This window comes from Ochotona princeps, chromosome 13 (genome assembly GCF_030435755.1).
Source record: "Ochotona princeps isolate mOchPri1 chromosome 13, mOchPri1.hap1, whole genome shotgun sequence".
In the NCBI taxonomy this organism is placed as follows: Eukaryota; Metazoa; Chordata; class Mammalia; order Lagomorpha; family Ochotonidae; genus Ochotona; species Ochotona princeps.
The window spans coordinates 13,881,062-13,900,603 of NC_080844.1; the positions used below are offsets into that span (position 1 = coordinate 13,881,062).

The window sequence follows — 19,542 nt, forward strand, 5'->3', positions numbered from 1 at the left end:
TTGTGTTTGCCTACCTGTAATCAAGATTGAGTTTTTGTAGAAGCATGTGTTGGATAGTTGAAGTCAATGTTATAGCATGAGGCCAGAAGCAAAGTTTTGTGGACTTTGTATATCTGAAATCCTTAGCTGAATATTAATTACTTAATGTTCAGGTGTACTGCAAGGAAGTATGAGATTTAGTAAACCAATCTCCAAAGACTACAGAAAACTTCCTATAGAAACCACTTTAAAATAGGAGGTATTGGGCCTGGCACAGTATCTTAGCAGCAGGGGTCCTTGCCTTGCTTGCGCCAGGATCCCATATGGGTTCCAATCCCAGTAGCCCCACTTCCCATCCAGTCCCTGCTTGTGGCCTGGGAAAGCAGTCAAGGATGGCCCAAAGCCTTGGGACCCTGCATCTGTGTAGGAGACCTGGAGGAAGTTCCTGGATCCTGGCTTCGGATCAGCTCAGGTCAGGCCGTTGTGGCTCACTTGGGGAGTGAATCATTGGGCGGAAGACCTTCCTCTCTGTCTCTCCTCCTTCTGTATATCTGACTTTGCAATAAAAATAAATGTTTTTTTAAAAAAAGATTAAGTACATAGTACCTATTTCATTTTGAACGTGAGAGCAATGTTAAAGTTTTGCAAAACTGTTTTGTGTTTTTTGTATCTTCTAAGGCTGTGTCTTCCTTCTCTGCTCTAAATAGCTATAGAACTCTCCAAGCAATTCTAAAATATTTAGCTTCATTTCTTTATGCATACCTATTTTATCTTGGCTTATTCTTTTCTTCTGGAAATAAAAAAATTGTCAGAGGATGTTAGAAACTATATAGTAGCTTGCAGAATTTTGTGAATATTGCCTAAGCAGAACTGTTGTACCCTGTTGAAAGTAGCACTGGTGCAGGTTCAGAGGGCTACCTCCTAATGGGAAAATGTAAATGCCGTATTCCAGTTCTCATGGGATTTTTTAATTGAATTTCCAACCACCTTCATATTTACTGTACTTGCAGATGTATAGGCTTCATCTATAAAAGCCTGCTGCACTGTACTTACATTATTTCCTGATAAGTTGGCAGGCAGCATTACTCAACCTTAATATGCCTGCAACTTCTCAGTTTATCATATCATTCTCGTTGGTGTCCAGAGAATCGACTACTTCCCTGTGGTCAGTGACAATGCTGTGTCATTGTCCTTCGGTGAGGGAGCTTGAGCCTCTTCTTTCCTTTTCCATTCGGGAGACTTTTCAGTTTGGTTTTTGGCACTGTGTGTCTGATTATTACTGTAACATAATTACGCTGCTTGATTTTTTTTTTAAGATTTTAAGTAATTTTTGAGTTTAGAAAGTGGAGAAAATTATAGGAATAAAAAGGTAACTAAAATATCATAATGATCTAGTCTCAATTTTTATATTTCCCATATAATAAACACTGTCTATATTTGTCTTTGATCTTTATAATTTATTGGCAGTTTTAACTTTGTATGCTCAGATTGTTTTCAGGATTTCCTCTCTATAGGAACGGCTGCTGTGAATGAGTTCTTGTGCATAGCTGTAACTTAAGATAAACTCCTGATTCGGACTTTGGGCCGAAAGACATAGCATTTAAATAGATCAAGCTTTTATAAAGAAAAAAAGGATGGTGGAGGGCCCTACCGTGCAGCTTCTGTGTGCGTCATTACAGAAATACTTCTATCCCATCCTGTTTTCCCTGATCTCTTCAATATCATTTTTTTACAACACGATCATGTGAAAAATCTTTCTCTTACATACAAGAGTGTTTTGTTTTTGTTCATTTTTTAATCCCTTAAATATCTTTCTTTAAATAATATCCTGACTTATAATAGCCAAACAATACATAAAAGAACAAAAAGTTAAAAAAAAATCACCTGACACTCCACTACTTACTGAGAACAAAGATGATTTTTGTTTTGTTTGTTGTTTTTTAAAATCATTTTATTTTTATTGGAAAGGCAGATCAGATTTGCAGAGGAAATGAAAGACAAAGATCTTTCATCCCCTGGTTCACTCCTCAAATAGCTGCAATAGCCAGAGCTGAGCTGATCTGAAGCCAGGAGCTTCTTCCAGGTCTCCCATGCAGCTACAGGGTCTCAAGGCTTTGGGCCATCCTCTACTGCTTTCCCAGGTCACAAGCAGGGAGCTGGATGGGAAGTGGAGTAGCTGGAGCATGAACCAGCACCCACATGGGATCCCAGCACTTACAAGGTGAGGATTTAGCCATCGAGCCATTGTGCTTAGGCAGAAATGATTTTAAAAAAAGATTAATTTGTTTTTATTGGAAAGGCAGAGTTCCAGAGAGCAGGATAGACATTGAGTGAGATCTTCTATCTGGTTCACTGCCTAAATGGCCACAATGACTGAAACTGAGCTGATCTGAAGCCATGAGCCAGGAGCTTCTTCTGGGTCTTCCATGTGGTTGCAGAAACTGACAACTTGAGCCATCCTGCACTGCTTTCTCAGGCTGTAAGCAGGGAGGTGGATCAAAAGTGGAGCAGCTGGGACTCAAACTAGCACCCATATGAAATGCCAGTGCTAGCTAGGGCAGGATTAGCCTGCTAAGCCACAGTGTCAGCTCCGACAAAGATTATTTTTTAAATTGACATTTCATATTATTTTGTATTCTTCTGTATAGGAGAGATATTGATGTTACAGTCATCATTGAACTCAGCTTCTATTATTTTGTAGTATTCACACTGGAATTTGTATTCTGATTCTGTCACTTGTTGGTTATTGATCTTGATAAGTTAACCTCTTCAAAGCTTTAGTGCCATCAGTAAAATTAAAGACTCATAGAATGAGTATGAAAATCTAATGAAGATCATGACACTATAAATTTGCTCAGGTGTTTTCTACTGTTTTTTTATTTTGAACGTCAGAATTAAAAGGGGCCATCATATCATAGTAAGCTAAACTCCCACTTACAGCACTGCCAACCTAATAGGCATCAGTTTGCGTTCTGGCTGCTCCACTTCCCATCTTGCTCCATGCTTATGACCTCAGAGAGCAGCAGAGGACAGCCCAAGTCCTCGGGCCCCTGAACCCACATAGAAGACCTGAGAGAAGTTCTTGGCGCCTAGCTTCAGACCAAGTTAGCTTCAGAACCATTGCAACTGTTTGAGAAGTGAACCAGCAGATGGGAAATTTTCTCTCTCTCTTTTTTTTTCTCTCTCTCTCCTCTCTGAAACTGCCTTTCAAGTAAAAATAAAGCAAATCTTAGAAAAAAAAAAGTTACACATACAGGGAGACACATAGAGAGATCATCCATGCTCTGGCTCAGCTCTACAAGTGGCTGCAAAGATCAAGGCTTGGCCAGGCAGAAGCCAGGAACCAGGATATCCCTCGTGGCTAGCTGGGGCCCAAACACTTGGGCCATATTTTGCTGCTTTTATCATGCCATTCGTATGGAGCTGGATTAAAAATATAGCAGTCAGGACCCAAATTGGCACCTGGCTTCAGAAGTGGTACCTTTTCCAAGTATGCCACAGCGCTGACCTCTTTTTCTGCTGCTGTTTTGCTAGTAGTTGAATGCTGGTAGCCTGTTCCAGTAATAAGGTGCATGCTCACATCCATACAATAGTTAACTTTCTTCCAACTAGACTGCAGCTAGATGTTGAAAGCTTTCTGAAGCAAGTTGTTAAAAAAAAAAATTGTGTTTTCCATAAGTAAATAATGATTATTGAAAGGTAAATATTCTCTCATTTTTTTTTAAAAAAGAAAAATTACCTGAAGGAGTAGGTGTTTGGTGTAGTGGTGAAGATGCTGCTTGGAGCCCGTGCATCCCACACGGGAGTGCCTGGGTTTCAGTTCTCCTCCGCCTCTGATTTCAGCTTCGTGTTAGCGTGTATTCTGGGAGGCAGCAGATGATGGCTCCAGTGCTTGGGTCCCTGCCACCCATGTGGGAGACGAGGATTATGTACTAGTCTCCTGTTCTTGGCGTGAACAAGATTCTGGCCTTTGTGGATTTGGAGAGTACACCAACTGATGAAAGATCTTTCTCTGTGTGTGTCTTTAAATCCACTGAAAGACAAAAGTGGACTATTATACCTGAACTATGTTGACTTTCCAAAATTGTGTATCTGAATAATATAAATGTAACAAAAATTAGATGTCTTGCTAATGAAAATAAAGTGAACATGGTCAACATATATTTACAGTGATATTTTTAGAAGTGTATCCAGTAAAAAATATTTGAATCTAAGTCAGATGTGTAAGATAACCATGTAGGAAATTTAGGAAATTGACACTTAGTTTTCCTAAAGCTCTGATGATTTTCAGTCATTTTTGCGCTTATCCTAGAGCAGTATAGGAAATACTGAATTTTGAAGGATTCCCCTAGGATCTTTCAAATACGCTGGTGGTTAAATCCTCACCTTGTATGTGTATGGGATCTCATATGGGTGCCCGTTTATGTCCCGGCTGCTCCACTTCTTGTCCAGCTGTCTTTGTTTGTAGCCTGGGAGGGCAGTGGAGGATGGCCCAAAGCCTTTGGACCCTACACCAACATGAGAGACCTGGAAGACGTTTCTGACTCCTGGCTTTAGATCGGCTCAGCACCAGCCTTTGCAGCCACTCAGGGAGTAAGGCACTGGTTGGAAGATCTTTCTGTCTGTCTTTTTTCCTCTCTGTAAATCTGACTTTCCAATAAATATAAATAAATCTTTAAAAATATTTATCTTTTCCCCTTCCCCCAGATGCAAGAAGGAAGAGAATGTGCAGACAATGGTCTCACCCACTTTCCTTTAGCCCTTGACCCTTTGTGCTCTAATCAACTATGTAATGATCACCAAAATAAAATAATAATAATTTTAAAAGAAAAAAAAATATTTTTTTAAAAACAGGATTCCCTACCTCCTGTCTCAAAATAAAAAATAATATGAATGCACAGGGAAAGTTGAATTGAGTTTTCCCCAATGTGCGTCTTCAACAGCATGATCAGATCACTATTTTTTTTTACAACATAATTGAATTGCAGGGTGTGTTTTTGCTTTGCTTTTTGAAGGTCTCAAAGTTTTGGCCTGTTAAGCCGTCATAATGCTTGTTGTCTCTTACCATATCTTATGTGTACTTCCATTTGATTGACAGTATGCCTCAAAGAAATGAGAAAGTAGTTTTGAGGATTAGAATGAAGTGATTAACAATTGGCTTTTTTTCCAACTATTAAGGAGAGTTATTATAAAAACTCATAGTAATTAGGTTTGATTAATCATACTGTCCAAACTAATGATTAAGAAATACCAACATTAGTGCGTTGAGCATAGTGCGTGAAACTGGGAGGGAAGCACAGTTACAGCAGGAATTTTAGCCAACAACAGGAGTCATTTTTTTCATCTGGTGCAGTCTGTCTCTCAGAATAGAATAGGAAGCCTGGCTGACTATTTTTGAGTAGTACCTGATGGAACATTTATTTATATATATATATACATATATATATATATGTGTGTATATATATATTTATATATGTATCTATATATTAATTCTCTTTTCCTTCGCTATTCATGGAACTGAGATTTGAAAAATGAAAAAAGCAGGTGTCATTTGAGAACTGATTTTGAAGGACTTGTTTTTCTTTTTTTTTAATACATTTTATTATTGTTATTATTTTATAATACAGTTTCTTTTTTTTTATTCATTGATTACATTGTATTATGTGATATAGTTTCGTTGGAACTAGGAATCACCCCACCCTTCCTCCCGCCCTCCCCCCATGTGGAATATTCCACCTTGTTGCATATCTACTGATCAAGTACTGTTGAAATTCCCTCTTTGCAAGCATAAACTAAACATAGAGTCCAACATCTTATAGTCCAGTCTAATTCCTCAGCTTCTTGGGGAGACCCTGAAAGGACTTGTTTTTCAAAGGTATGCTGAAAAAGACCTGGAAAAATAGCATGCCTTCCAGTAATACTGCTTTAAAACATTTAAATTGACAGAAGCTTGCAAAGGATAGATACTGTCCCTTTGGTGCTCCAGAGGAATTCTTCATTACTGAACACAATTTAATGTTAGAGAGCCTTTCAGAAAGTTGGCCCACTTTTATGAAATTTGTGGAGTCTTCCTGTTTTAGAAAAAAATATATACCTTCATTACGTTTCCTATTTATTCCAAAAAAACGTACCTTCTTTATTTCTGTTGATTACATTATGGCTCAGTTCTATTTTTTTGTGCTGCCGCTTTTCAGCCCACATCGTTTGTCTTATCTAAAAGTTACTATATTCCACAAATTCTTAGGGGATAAATTCTGAGTCAGCAAAAGTCATTGTTATTGTTTTATATAATCTTTATGTATGAGGGTAGTAACTAGATATTGAACAATATAAGTTTATCTTGTTAAGTTGCACAGTAATATGAGAGTACTTTAAAAAGTTAATGGATAATTAAAGTATAATGCAGCATTCCATATGAGCGCCAGCTTGTGTGTTGGTTGCTCCGCTGCAGAAGCAGCTCCCGCCTAATGTGCCTGGGAAAGCAGGGGCAATGGTCTAAGCTCCTTGGGCCCCCACACCTACATGGAGACCCAGATGGATTTCCTAACTCTTGTTTTTGGCCTGGCTAAAGAGTGATCCAATGGATGACGGATCTCTCTCTAAATATAATCCTGATTTTCAAATAAATTTAAAAACATGTAAAGAATATTCAAAAAAGATGTTTATATTTTTGTGGTGCCCACATTTTTGAATAATTTTTCCCATAATAATGTGTTTTCTCTGAATTTCTTCAGATCCCTCATGCAGAAAGTTCTTTTTTTCTGCACCAAAATGAATTTACTTCTGTTTTTAAAGTCTTATTTATTTATTTATTCATATTTGAAAGGCAGATTTATAAGAAGAAGGAGAGATGGAGAGCTCTTCTGTCTAATTGTTCACACCCTGTTGGCTGGCGTTGACCTGAGCTAAGCTGAAACCAGAATCAAGACTTTGGTTTGAGTCCCCCATGTGGGCACAGGGGCCCAAGGACTTGAGTCGTCCTCCACTGCTTTCCCGGGTTGTAAGAAGTGAGCTGGGTTGAAATTGGAGCAGCCAGGATATAAAGTGATACCGATAGGGAATGCCAGCACTGTAGACAGAGGATTGGCATGATGCCCCAAAAAACTTACTTTTCAGTTTGATTTTTCCACAGACTTTTTGAAGTACTCTCATGTAGTGTTCTGTTGGAGAAGATTGTGCCTGGAGAGCACTTTCAGAAATTGATTGAACTGTCCTGGCATGCAACCTTGAATGAACAAACAGAGGCACAAAGAATTTTAAAACTTCCTGAAAATTATCCTCTACTAGTATGCAAAACAATTAAGATTTGACTTTAGGTTAAAGGCTCACAGTTTTGTTTATTGGTTATTTAAAATATACTGATAATATTCTAGTATCAAATCTTATTTCCTAAGTGGGATTTTTAAAGAAGGCTTATTTATCTCATTTGAAAGAATTGGAGAGAAGTAGAATTGTAGAGAAAGATCTGCTATCAGTTTGTTCACTCCCCAAATGGCCACAATGGCCAGAGCAGGGTCATGCTGGAGCCAGGAGCCAGGAGATTCATCTCCCACGTGGATACGGGTGTCTTGTGCTATTTTCCCATGCTTCTCCTTGACCATTAGCAGGGAGCTTAATCAAAAGTGAAACAATTGGGCCCAGCGGCGTGGCCTAGCGGCTAAAGTACTCACCTTGAACGCCCCGGGATCCCATATGGGCGCCGGTTCTAGTCCTGGCAGCTCCACTTCCCATCCAGCTCCCTGCTTGTGGCCTGGGAAAGCAGTCGAGAATGGCCCAATGCATTGGGTTCCTGCATCCGCGTGGGAGACCCGGAGGAGGTTCCTGGTTCCTGGCATCGGATCGGTGCGCACCAGCCGTTGCGGCTCACTTGGGGAGTGAATCATCGGACAGAAGATCTTCCTCTCTGTTTCTCCTCCTCTTTGTATATCTGACTTTGTAATAAAAATAAATCTTTAAAAAACAAAAAAAAAAGTGAAACAATTGGAGATAATAACCAACACCCATATGGGTTGCCCTTGCTACAATGCAACTTCCTAAATGCAATATTTAAAAATCCATCTCATCTGTTTTTACATATCATACTATTACATCTTATAGTTACTTTTTTTCGTATTTATTTATTTTTTTTTGGAAAGGCAGATATATAAAAAGGAGAGACAGAAAAAGGAGTGATCCGCTGGTTCACTCCCAAGCAGCTGCAACAGCTGGAGCTGAGCTGATCCAAAGCCAGGAGCCAGGAGCTTCGTCCAGGTATCCCACGCAGGTGCAGGGTCCCAAGGCCTTGGGCCATCCTTTACTGCTTTCCCAGGCCACAAGCAGGGAGTTGGATGGGAAGAGGTGCAGCTGAGATATGAACTGGCACCCATGTGGGATCATGGTGCATACAAGACGAGGACTTTAGCCACTAGGCTATCGCACAGGGCCTGGATTCTTTTTCTAAAGCAAAGTGTGAGAGACTGGCAGTATGGTTATAAAAATGCATGGTATGTGAGAAAACTATGCATAATTTTAAGTCTACCACTGTAAACTTTGCCTTTTAATTCCATTTAATACAAAGTTCTTGAAGTACCCTATATCACCTATTTTAGAGAAAAGTAATGGACAGTAAAGTCTAGTGGAAGATACATTTTATCATCATCACGCTTTGTGGAACAAAGCAGTGACCCTAATATGTGAAAACTGCAGTGTGCTCAAGTTTCTAGAGCAAAGGGGTTGATTAGAAATAGTTACAGCAGTTATCCTTCATGTCAAAACATGTTATCTGGGCCCGGCGGTGTGTCCTAGTGGCTAAAGTCTTTGCCTTGAACGTGCCAGGATCCCATATGGGTGCCGGTTCTAATCGCAGCAGCTCCACTTCCCATCCAGCTCCCTGCTTGTGGCCTGGGAAAGCAGTCAGGGACGGCCCAATGCATTGGGACACTGCACCCATGTGGGAGATCCGGAAAGAGGTTCCTGGTTCCTGGCTTCGGATTGGCACAGAACTGGCCGTTGCGCTCACTTGGGGAGTGAATCATCAGACGGAAGATCTTCCTCTCTGTCTCTCCTCCTCTCTGTATATCTGACTTTGTAATGAAAATAAATAAATCTTTTTTAAAAAAGTGTTATCTAAGTGAAGGGATGATTTCCATAAGTTGTTATGAATCAATAAAATTTTCAATTTTTATTTTGCATGTTAAGTATGGATTTGGTTGAACTCTGAAACATCAAAGAACGGTAGAGGTAGAGTTATCATTACCTTCTTAAATATGAGTGTAAACTGAGCTTCTGAAACTATGATATTTTTTGGTTGTTTTTCTGAATAGCAGTGGGAGCCCTATTCTCTAACCTCTCTTTGTCCCTTCTCTCTGCCCTTGTCTGTTAAGTCATGTGCAATGGGGAAAGTGGGACACTGTCTCAGATTTCCACAGCATCATTTAACTCAGTAAAACCAAGTGTGCCCTCCAGTCTCTGAAACCTTATATTTTACACCATACTTAAAAGAGAGCTAGCTGACAAGAACAATTTAAAAATAGCAGTGCATGGACAGGTGACAAAATGTCGCACTAGCAGCACCAGACTGCATTAACAAACATCACCAGATGTCACACACTTGATTCTGTTTTCGCAGCTGATTAAACAGCTGTACTCGTTGGACAAAAGGAAGAAAAAAATAGCCTTACCTGAATTTGGAATCAGTTTTTGGTTTGCTACTATGTATTTTCTCTCTCCTGAAGGATCACTTAGTGACTATAAAACATAAGATACAGTATTCGAAATAAAATCATTCCAGTTTTCCAATTGTAAAATAAAAAAAAAGAAAACTAAATAAAAATGTTAACTGTGCTTATCTTTGCTGTGCACGCTTTTATATTGTTTAATGTTTTCTCTAAGAAATACAATTATATTTTATAGCGTTTAAACATTATTCCTTGAAAAGGTACAGAAATTAGCTTGTAGAAACTGTATTTTATTTTACTTTTTAAAATTGGATTTAATTAATGGAGAAATCAGATTATATTAAGATAATTAGTTCATTAGATGTGGTGTTGGCCCAGAGTTTCTACAGCATCTACTGTTGATGGGTTTCATCCTGAGCTACCTTGAAGTCAAAACAGCCCACAGAATTTGAGAGAGCGTCAGGAAAGTTAAAATTTTCTGTGTCTTACCAAATCGTGCCTGCCTTCAGTCTGCGAAACACTAACTAATCCTGTTTGCGTGTTTCTTAAGGAGGATTGTGGAGGTTATCAGTGTAGAATAATGACAAAACTTCCTTTGAGTTTCATCTTTCCAGTGAGACAATTGTAATACCTCATGAAAATAGTGTGCCTATACATACATATATGTGTACATGTATGTATATATTCAATTTTCGGAAGACAAAAGAGTCACCCTTTAGGTTTGAGAAAGTTCAGCTAACTCTGGGCTGACCTGATTTTCTTGGTAATCCTTTATTTTTCTGGAAATGGTTAGGGAGCATCACTTGCATATTAGGAGCCACAATCTCATCTGGGTAATTTTTGATTGCAGATTTAATAGAATCCCTGTATATGTGATGTGACTGACTTAAATTTTTTTAAAGACTTATTTATTATGTGTTTGAAAGGCAGCGTTACAAAGGGTGAGAATAAGAGGAAAAGCAAAACAGAGATTTTCTGCCTTGCTGGTTCACTGCTCAAATGGTTCACTCCTCAAGAGACCAGGGTTGGACCAGGCTCATGCCAGGAGCTTCATCCTGGTCTTGATTTGGGTGCAGAGGCCCAAGCACTTGGACTGTTTGCTACTGCTTTGCCAGATGCGTTAGTAGGGAGCTGGTTCAGAATTGAAACAGACAGGTTACAGCTTAACCCACAATGTCACAATAATGGTCACTCCTTTTTAAGTTCTTTTGAAGTCTCACTGAGCTTTTCTGGAAGACCTTCCAGTGATTGATTATTTACTGTTAAATTACAATATTACAAAATATGTTGAAAGCTAACTTAGGATACATCACATATAGTTTTCATAGACGCTAGTCTGTGGTGACAATAAATGCAAGTAAGAGCTCTCTTCCTGAAAATAGTAAAAGAGAGGACATTGGTAAAGATATTTGAAATCAAAATGATTGTAGATTGTCCATAACCAGTCAAAACCTTGTTCTGGTGACGAGTTTTCCTGTAACAGATTCTGATCAACATGTTGGTAGGAGATACAGCAGCCAGTGCATATATGGTATAGGTTGTAATTTTCAGGGACTTTTAAATGACTCGGGAACTAGAAAAATATAATAAGGCACATAGAACACTACATATAAAGATCAATTAAATGTGTCTTTTAACAGTGGAATAATTTTTTAAATTCCCTGTTATTTGCTTCCAGTAGACATGAAAAGATATCTGAAATCTACAAAAAATAAAATAAGCAATTCTAATGTTAAGATGACTTCTCTAGTGGTATGATGGTCTTTCTAAAGAAAACATTATAATACATTCTTAAAAAGGATTACTGCATTATAAATTTTGGCAAAATAGTCCCCGCAGAACTAGAGAGATACAGTATCTTTATTCTCAAAAGATTTAAAATAACAAACATAAAATTTTTTTTTAAAGTCCTAAGATGCTTCATGGTAAAATTGGAAGTTTCTTTAGAGTCTTTTGGGGGTTTTGGTTTTGTTCCAGCCTGTTAGAATGAATGACCTTATGCAAAGTCTTTAAGGAAGAACTTATTCAGGCAAACCAATATTTACCAAGGTATTCGTGATTTGCCTTTTTCTTTGATGCAAATGCTGTCGTGTGTACTGTGATGCTTTACTTTTGGGCAGAAGATCTTCATGATGTTGTCTCCAGTATCCTTTACCTGAGTTTTAATACCACACGACTGACCTTTTGCATTAAATATGAAGTTTATTTGTCATAAAAGTCAATCGCTTTTGCCTCATCTCTAATTTTCTCTGCAGTAGAAGAGTGTAAACTTTAAACAATGACAGTGTAACAAATTTAACATTTTCATGTGAATTTCATGATAACTCAACATAACTGAATGTCAAAATCTTGCAGAACCAAGTTTATGGATACTGGCTTTTGCACAAAAGCATTCTTTTCAGGAAATTACATTGTCAAAGGAATTTGTCAAGGAAACATACTAAATACAATTTCCCCCACAGAAGTCTATCTGTGTTTCATTTTTCTGTTGGTTGGCCCACCTCTTATCTCAAATAAATAATAAATGAAAGATCATACCAAAATCTTTTTTTTAAGTTTTTTAATTTGTTTTTCTTGGAAAGACAGATTTATTGAGAGAAGGAGAGACAGAGAGAAAGATCTTCTATCTGTTGGTTCACTCTCTGAGTGGCCACAATGGCCAGAGCTGAGCCAATCTGAAGCCAGGAGCCAAGAGCTTCTTCACAGTCTCCCAGTTGGGTGCGGAGTCCCAAGGCTTATGGGCTGTCCTCAACTGCTTTCCCAGGCCACAAGCAGGGAGCTGAGTGGAAAGTGGAGCAGCTGAGAAATGACATGCAAGGCGAGGATTCAGCCACTCAGCCATTGCACCGGGCCCAGTGATACCAAATTTTTGCATCTTCTACTCATATCCCTGGGATCCATAAAAAAACTCTGATTCTTGTGTTCTTATAGACAACCAGGGGTTGGGAGACTTTGTGAAGGGTTGAAGAGTAAATATTTGAGGTGTTGTCAATTGTGCAGCATTTAATTTGCTGCCTGTTTGGGTGCGTCCCATATTAGAGTGTCCAGTTTGAGTTCCAGGTACTCTTTTTCCTGCTGGTGTGCATTATTTGAAGCAGCAGATGATAATCTCCCTGCCATCTGCATGAGAGCTCTGCATTGAGTTCCAGGTTCCTGACTTTGGCCTTGAACTGTTGTGGGCATTTGGGAAGTAGATCTCATTCCATCTGTCTCTTTGTCTCCACCTTTCCCCCTCCGCCTTTCAAATGAAACAAAAAAAGTAAATAAATAAAATCAGTATAAATTTTAAAATCAGATAGAGAAATTTGAGACTCTTCGTTTAAAAAAATAGAGTAGATATTTTAGGTTTTATGGGTCACAGTGCCTTTGTTGCATATTAGTTTTTGTTCTGCCTTACAGCCTTTTAAAAACGTAAAACTGAGTCTTAGTTCAGAGAGGTAAAAACAAGAAGCCAGCCAGTATAGGCTGAAGTTTGTGCCTTTTATTGGAGGTGTAGGAAGGCAAATCTGGAGAATCACTGTGGCCAATGTCATAGTTAATGGTAGAGATAACATAAAAACTCTAGATCCTTAGGCCATTTTCTCCTCACTTTAGATGTCATATAAACTTTACCTTTTTGTGTTGTTACTGCTAATATATTGAGTATTGAGGCACTTTAAAACCTGTTTGCTTTTATTCTGTCTCATACTCAGATGTATTGCTTGAATCCAAAGGGGAATATAAATGTTTACATAAAATACTGAACACATAGAGTTAGCATGTTTGAATTGGAATATGGGAGATACATTAAACATTAGACTATTTTAACAGAAGCTTCTATTTTTTGTTTTGTTTTGCTGTATTTTATTTGTTGTTGAGACTTTGGCTTTATTTTGAGCCCTTTCATGTATGTGTTTTATGATTTGATTTAGAAACTGTTGCGACTGCTTTGGCTGTTGATAGCAATGTTATTGTTAAGGATTAATTTGTTTAGCTTTTTAAATGTTACTATTTTTTAATATTATGAAATTATAACTGAATTTTTTTGTGTGCTTAAAATAAAATAATTTTATTTTCCAGGGCGCATGGGAATAAATTTTCATCATCCAGGAACAGATAATATTATGGCACTTAACAGTAAGTCTTTACATGAAATCTTCTATATATTTAGCAGCTAAGTTCGCAGGATGTGGTTCCTACTTTCTTCACTGTTCATTACGTTTTAGCCCTTCATAAAATCAGTCAGTATAGACCATTATGCTATACCAGCGATTCTCAGAATGTGGTCTCTGGACCAGCAGCAGCAGCAACAACATCACTTGAGAACTTAGTAAGAATGCAAAATCTCAGGCCTCACTACAGACCAACAACATCAGAAACTAAGGATGAGGTCCAGGGAGATGTGACTTGATAAGCTTCATTGATAATTCTGGTATAAGCCAAAGTTTGGTGATTGCTGCACTATTTTAGGGTTGGCAACTCACAACCCTGAAAAGCCTCATCTGGCCTACTGCCTGTTTTTGTAAATAAAGTTTCATTGGAAGGTAGCCACACCCATTCTTTTCTAGATTGCCTGTGGCTCTTTTTTGTGTTATAAAGGCAGAGCCCACAAAACAGTGCTTGGCTCTAGGCACAAAGCGTTTGTCGACCCCTGCTGTATACCACTTGGGTAGGGGAGTGAAGAAAGGCGGCAAAGTGGGAGGAAATGAGGTAGAGCATGTGTATAAATGAATCATCCACTTGTTTTAAGCATAACTCAGAATTTTCTTATTGTGGTTGGTAACTGGCAGATGTTTCAAGCTGGACATCCAGAGATCTCCCGTTTTATAGAGTATCAATTGTCAAGCACTTTACAGATTAACAATAGTTTTGTAGAATGATTGTTAGATAAAGTTCTAGATCATCAAAAATTAAGTAGAAGGTCATTGTATTAATTAGCATTGGAAAGAACACCTGGCTTATGTCAGCTCTGCTTTTAGTGTGTGGTAACCCAATAGTTTTGAAATACATTCTCTAAATGGAAATTGTCTGCTGTCAGTTGAACTTATACAAGTCATTGGGTCACACAACATTTAAATTTTCTTCTTTGTCAAATGAGATGTTAGTGTATTTCATTCTCCTAGCTATACAAACTGATTTTGGATTCCCATGGAGACCTATGTGGGTATAGATTTGTGTCTAGTATTATCCCTTTCTCTATTGCTTAAGTAAACCTGTTGAAATTACATTGGAATTCTTTAAGATAGTTATTGGATTACTTCTAAAATATACAGTCCATGTTTCCTTGGTTCTGCACTGTAGTCAGCAACGTTTTTTTTTGTTGTTTTGTTTTTGTTTTTGTTTTTGTTTTTTTTTTGCTTGAATAGTTAATATTCTCTTCTTTGGAGGATCTTGGAGGAAAATTTCCTAAGTATCCACCTGTCATTTTCTTCTAAAAGAAAGGTCACATTTAGATCCTCTACTTCTTGTTTTTTTCTAAAATAAGAATTAATAAACATGCTTCTTTATTTATGCTTATTTATTTATTGCTGGGCTTCAGCAATAAATAATGTGGAAAGGCTCCAATTAGATGATGGCATTTAGAGTTATAAGCAGAACAGAATAGTGTGGTAGTAGCTTTGCCTGAGAGAGTGAATGTGTTTCTGAGAAAAGACTTGCTGTGAACTCTGTTCTCCAAGAGAAAGAGGATCTAACGTATGGTTTTCTTTGTAAAAACTGAAGCAAACTGGTATCTTTCCTTTTAAACTGTTTTTCATTATTAGATTTCAGTTTCACTCTTTGCTTTTAAGCAAAGAGATTGCAATTGTGTTCTTTCTATTAGTGCCTGTGGCTTGAATCTTCTTTTGTGAGCCTTGGTCTCTTCAATCTATGAGAAGCCAGGGCTGATGGTGTCATCTGAATGACTGCATTGAACATAAAAGTTCTGTGAATCTGCAATACTTTTAGAAGCACTAAAAAATCATTTTGCTGATATCTGTGTCAAATGTTGATGGGCTAGACATAGTTGCTACCTGATTACAGATATCTGAGTGCGTCAGTCTTCAAGTGGCTGTGTATGTGTGCTGGCCGAGGTCAAAGAAGCCTGTTGACTCCTCAGAATGCAACATAACAATAGCCAGAATCTGACACTGGCATTGCTTACCATCAGTTCTCTTTCAAAGTTGACTCCAACTTGCAATCACCAGAGTAAACATATCCTGCTTGGTAGGGGCTTGTGGGACCTGCTGACTTTGACACATTTCCTGTGTTAAAGCTTTTTTCCCTTTTGTGTCATTGAGTCCCCATCTGGTGATTTATGTACGTAATACATGCACAAACATTCATGTATTATTTTTCTTTGTCTTTCTTTTTATGTTACCATTTGCTGGCCCAATTGTTATTGTCCTGTGACTTTGTTCTTCAATTCCATCAGCCTTCATATAGGAATAATTAGCATGAAATTCCAAATTGCTGAAATTTCATTCAGAATTTGAAGTTATTGGAAAGGAATAGGTTAAAGTTGAACTGTATCTTCAAAAAGGAATGACTGGCTAAGAAAACTAAAGAGAACCTAGGTGATGTTCAAATTTTTCTAAAACAGAAATGTGATCAATTGTAGTCCCTTCTGATAACTCCCCCCACCTTTTTTTTTTTTTTTTTTTTTTGCTTTTCCAAAATCTATTCTTCCTAACTCTCAATGTAACGTTGCTGTTCACTATGTCTTAAAAAGTAAAAATCTTTCATCTTTATTTTGCTTCCTTGACCTCATTAAAACGTGGCTGGATCTCTTTTGAAGATACCATGTTCTCAGCTGCCCTGACTTGGTAGGAAAAACAGACATGTCATGGTGAGCAATCACACTCCTCAGTACTAGTTCCCAGCTCTGAATGGACCAGTTTGTCTTGTGTCTGTGTGTGTGTGTTCTAGTACTTGACTTCCAATTATACTTTTAACTGATGACATCACCTTTGCTAATGTCATCTAGATGATAAAAAATGGAACATGGAAGAGGTGGACAGTATGCCAAGTACAGAAGGCTCACAATTACCAGTAAACCTGATAGGTTTAGTGTGCTAGAAAACCTGTGTGAAGTCAAGTGTCTAGTGATTTTTTCCAAATGAGGACATGACTTTTAATAACTACTAGCTACGTTTTGACTTTTCCCTGAATATTAGGCCTATACCTATCACAGGCTATCAAAGGGGAGGAATAGGGAAGAAATTGTGATCTGTCTGTGAAACCTGTGACTTATCCAATATTTCCAAAATGAAGTTCTGAAACAGTGTGCTCCTTTTGTTTGGACAGGTATTTTTTTCCTTAGTTTTTAGCAGTTCTACTCATTACCTTCTCGTATTCTTTACCCTTACATCCCAAAACATTTGCATCCCCCAGACTTTCACATAACGTAGTTTTACTTTTCCTACAGGAGAAGGCAGGAGGCTGCTAGGAGTGCTTCTAGCTTCATTTATAGTGGTATCAGCTAGATTTTTCAAACACTGACAGTAGCTTGTATTTGTTTTTCTTTTTAAAGGTTTATTTTATTTATTTGAAAGGCACACTTACAGAGAAAGGGAGAAAGAGAGAGAGATCCTCCATCTACTGGGTCACTCCCAAATGGCTGCACATCTGAGGCTGGACCTGACTGAACGCACGAGCCAGCAGATTATTTTGAGTCTCCCACGTGGGTAGGGGCTGAAGCACTTGGACTGTTGTCCACTGCTTTCCCAGACACAGTAGCAGGGAGCTGGACTGCAGGTGGAAAAGCTAGGACTCAAACCAGTACCTTTATATGGGATACAAGCACTGCAGTCTTAACTTGAAACATCCTTTTTGTTTTGTTTTTCATGCTCTAGGTATGGAGTTGGTTCAGCAGTACAATAGGTTTTTGACTTGATTTTTTTCTCTCCCTCATGTTATTCTTTGGGAAAGGATATTGTGCCTCTGTGATTACTCAAGTGAACCAAATCCTAATCAGATTAGTGTTCATGACTAGACTGACTACCTTGTTTCAGTTTACTCTGAAGGATCACTGCCTGGTCAATTACTTTACTCCTTTTGATTGGCCAGATCCTCTTTTCCAAGTAGAAAATGGGCATGGCAAAACAGTATCATAAAGTTCCTTGCTAAAAATTAGAAATGGAGGAGGCTTCAGAGATAATATTTTTCAGTTCTAGCACAGCGTCATCCAAGTAGGCATGCGAAGCCTAAAGATGCAGCAATGCACAGCCATAAAAAGCATTTTCTGGAGTTAGGCTTTTTTTCCCCCCTATTATTTATTTATTCATCATTTTTATTGGAAAGTCAGACATACAGGGAGGATGAGAGACAGAGAGGAAAGATCTTCTGTCTGCTGAATCAGTCTCCAATTGGCTGCGATGGCCAAAGCTGAGCCAATTTGAAGCTAGGTGCCAGGAGATTATTCCAGGTCTTCCATGCGTATTCTGGGTCCCCAGGCTTTGGGCCATCCTTGACTGCCTTCCTAGGCCACAGGCAGGGAGCTGGTTGGGAAGTGGGACCACCAGGACGTGAGCCAGCTCCCATATGGGATCCCAGCATGCAAGGCAAAGACTTTAGCCACTATACTACCACGCCAAACCCTTCTTCTATTTTTTTTTTTTTTAAGATTTTTATTTTTATATGGAAGGCAAATTTGCAGAGAGAAAAGACAGATCGGGGCTCGGCAGCGTGGCCTAGTGGCTAGGGTCCTCGCCTTGATCCCATATGGCCGCTGGTTCTAATCCCAGCAGCTCCATTTCCTCTCTATCTCTCCTCCTCTCAGTACATCTGACTTTGTAATAAAAATAAAATAAATCTTTAAAAAAAAAAAGAAAGAAAAGACAGATCTTCTATCCACTGCTTCACTGCCCAACTGGCCACAGCTGCCAGAACTGGGCTGGTCCAAAACCGGATCCTGGGGCTTCTGTCATCTTCCTTGTGGGTGCAGGGACCCAAGGACTGAGCCATCTTCTATTGCTTTACCCAAGTACATTAGTAGGGAGCTGGACTGGAAATGGAGCAGCTGAGACTTAGTGGGGAGTGCCCATTGTAATGCCAGCACTGCAGGATATTCAGAAAGTGACACACCAGAAGAAAAATAAGTCTGCCTTTCAAATTTAAAGAGTTGAAAACAAAACATAAAAAGCCCTCAGTAATTTTACCATTAATATACAATTCTAGAAAATGTAAACTAGTCTCTAGTGGCAGGAAGTTCGGCAGTTCCAAGAAGGGAATTCAGAGTAATATTATCCCTGTGTTCAGAGAGCAAAACAAAGAACCAAGATTTTGCCATTTTCACTCTCCATATGATGAAGAATGACAGCTAGTTGAGCAAATCTCTGAAACTCCTTAAGCTTCAGTTTATTTTATTTAAGATTTATTTATTTGCTTGAACATTACAGAGAAGGGGAAGGAGGGAGAAAGAGGCTGACTCACTTCCGAGATGGCTATAACAGCCAGGGACTGGGCCAGGCTGAAGGTAGAAGGCAGGAGCTTCCTCTGGGTTCTCCCATGTGGCAGGTGAGCCATCTTCTGCTGCATTTCCCAGGCCATTAGCGGGGAATCAGATCGGAGATGGAGTAGCTGGAATTCAAAAGAGAGTTCTTATGGAATACGAACAGCACAGGTAGTCGCTTTGTACACCCTGTCACAAGGCTGTATTCAAGCGTCAGTTTAAAAGCCTACAAAAGGCACTTAGGATACTTACTCTAACCAATACCTCATTGTTTTTGTTGTATAAATAAAATATTATTATAGTTATTTTATCTATTATTATTATTAAATTCCCTACTTTTATTGTTAGAGAAGATAATGTTAAAGAGTGATATTTTTAGTAAATGGTAGCTTTGTACTGTGAGAAATGGTCTAATGTTATTTAAATTAAAACTTTTAAAGTAATTTCTATTATTTTGCATGATATAGTTTTGTAGTTTCAGGGGCTTCTTCTTTGCTT

The 19,542-nt window shown here is 38.5% G+C and overlaps 1 protein-coding gene across 13 annotated transcripts in view; it reads left to right on the plus strand.

Moving 5' to 3' along the window:
- CPEB3 (cytoplasmic polyadenylation element binding protein 3) overlaps positions 1-19,542 on the plus strand; it is a 214,996-nt gene that overhangs the window by 81,412 nt on the left and 114,042 nt on the right. For all 13 annotated transcript variants that reach the window (XR_009246476.1, XM_058671353.1, XM_058671352.1 and 10 more), the window contains exon 4: positions 13,695-13,751. Coding sequence is in view for 12 of the 13 variants with exons in the window: in XM_058671353.1 (XP_058527336.1) it covers positions 13,695-13,751 (57 nt within the window). In the remaining variant the exon portion in view is untranslated. The remainder of the gene's footprint in view (positions 1-13,694; positions 13,752-19,542) is intronic.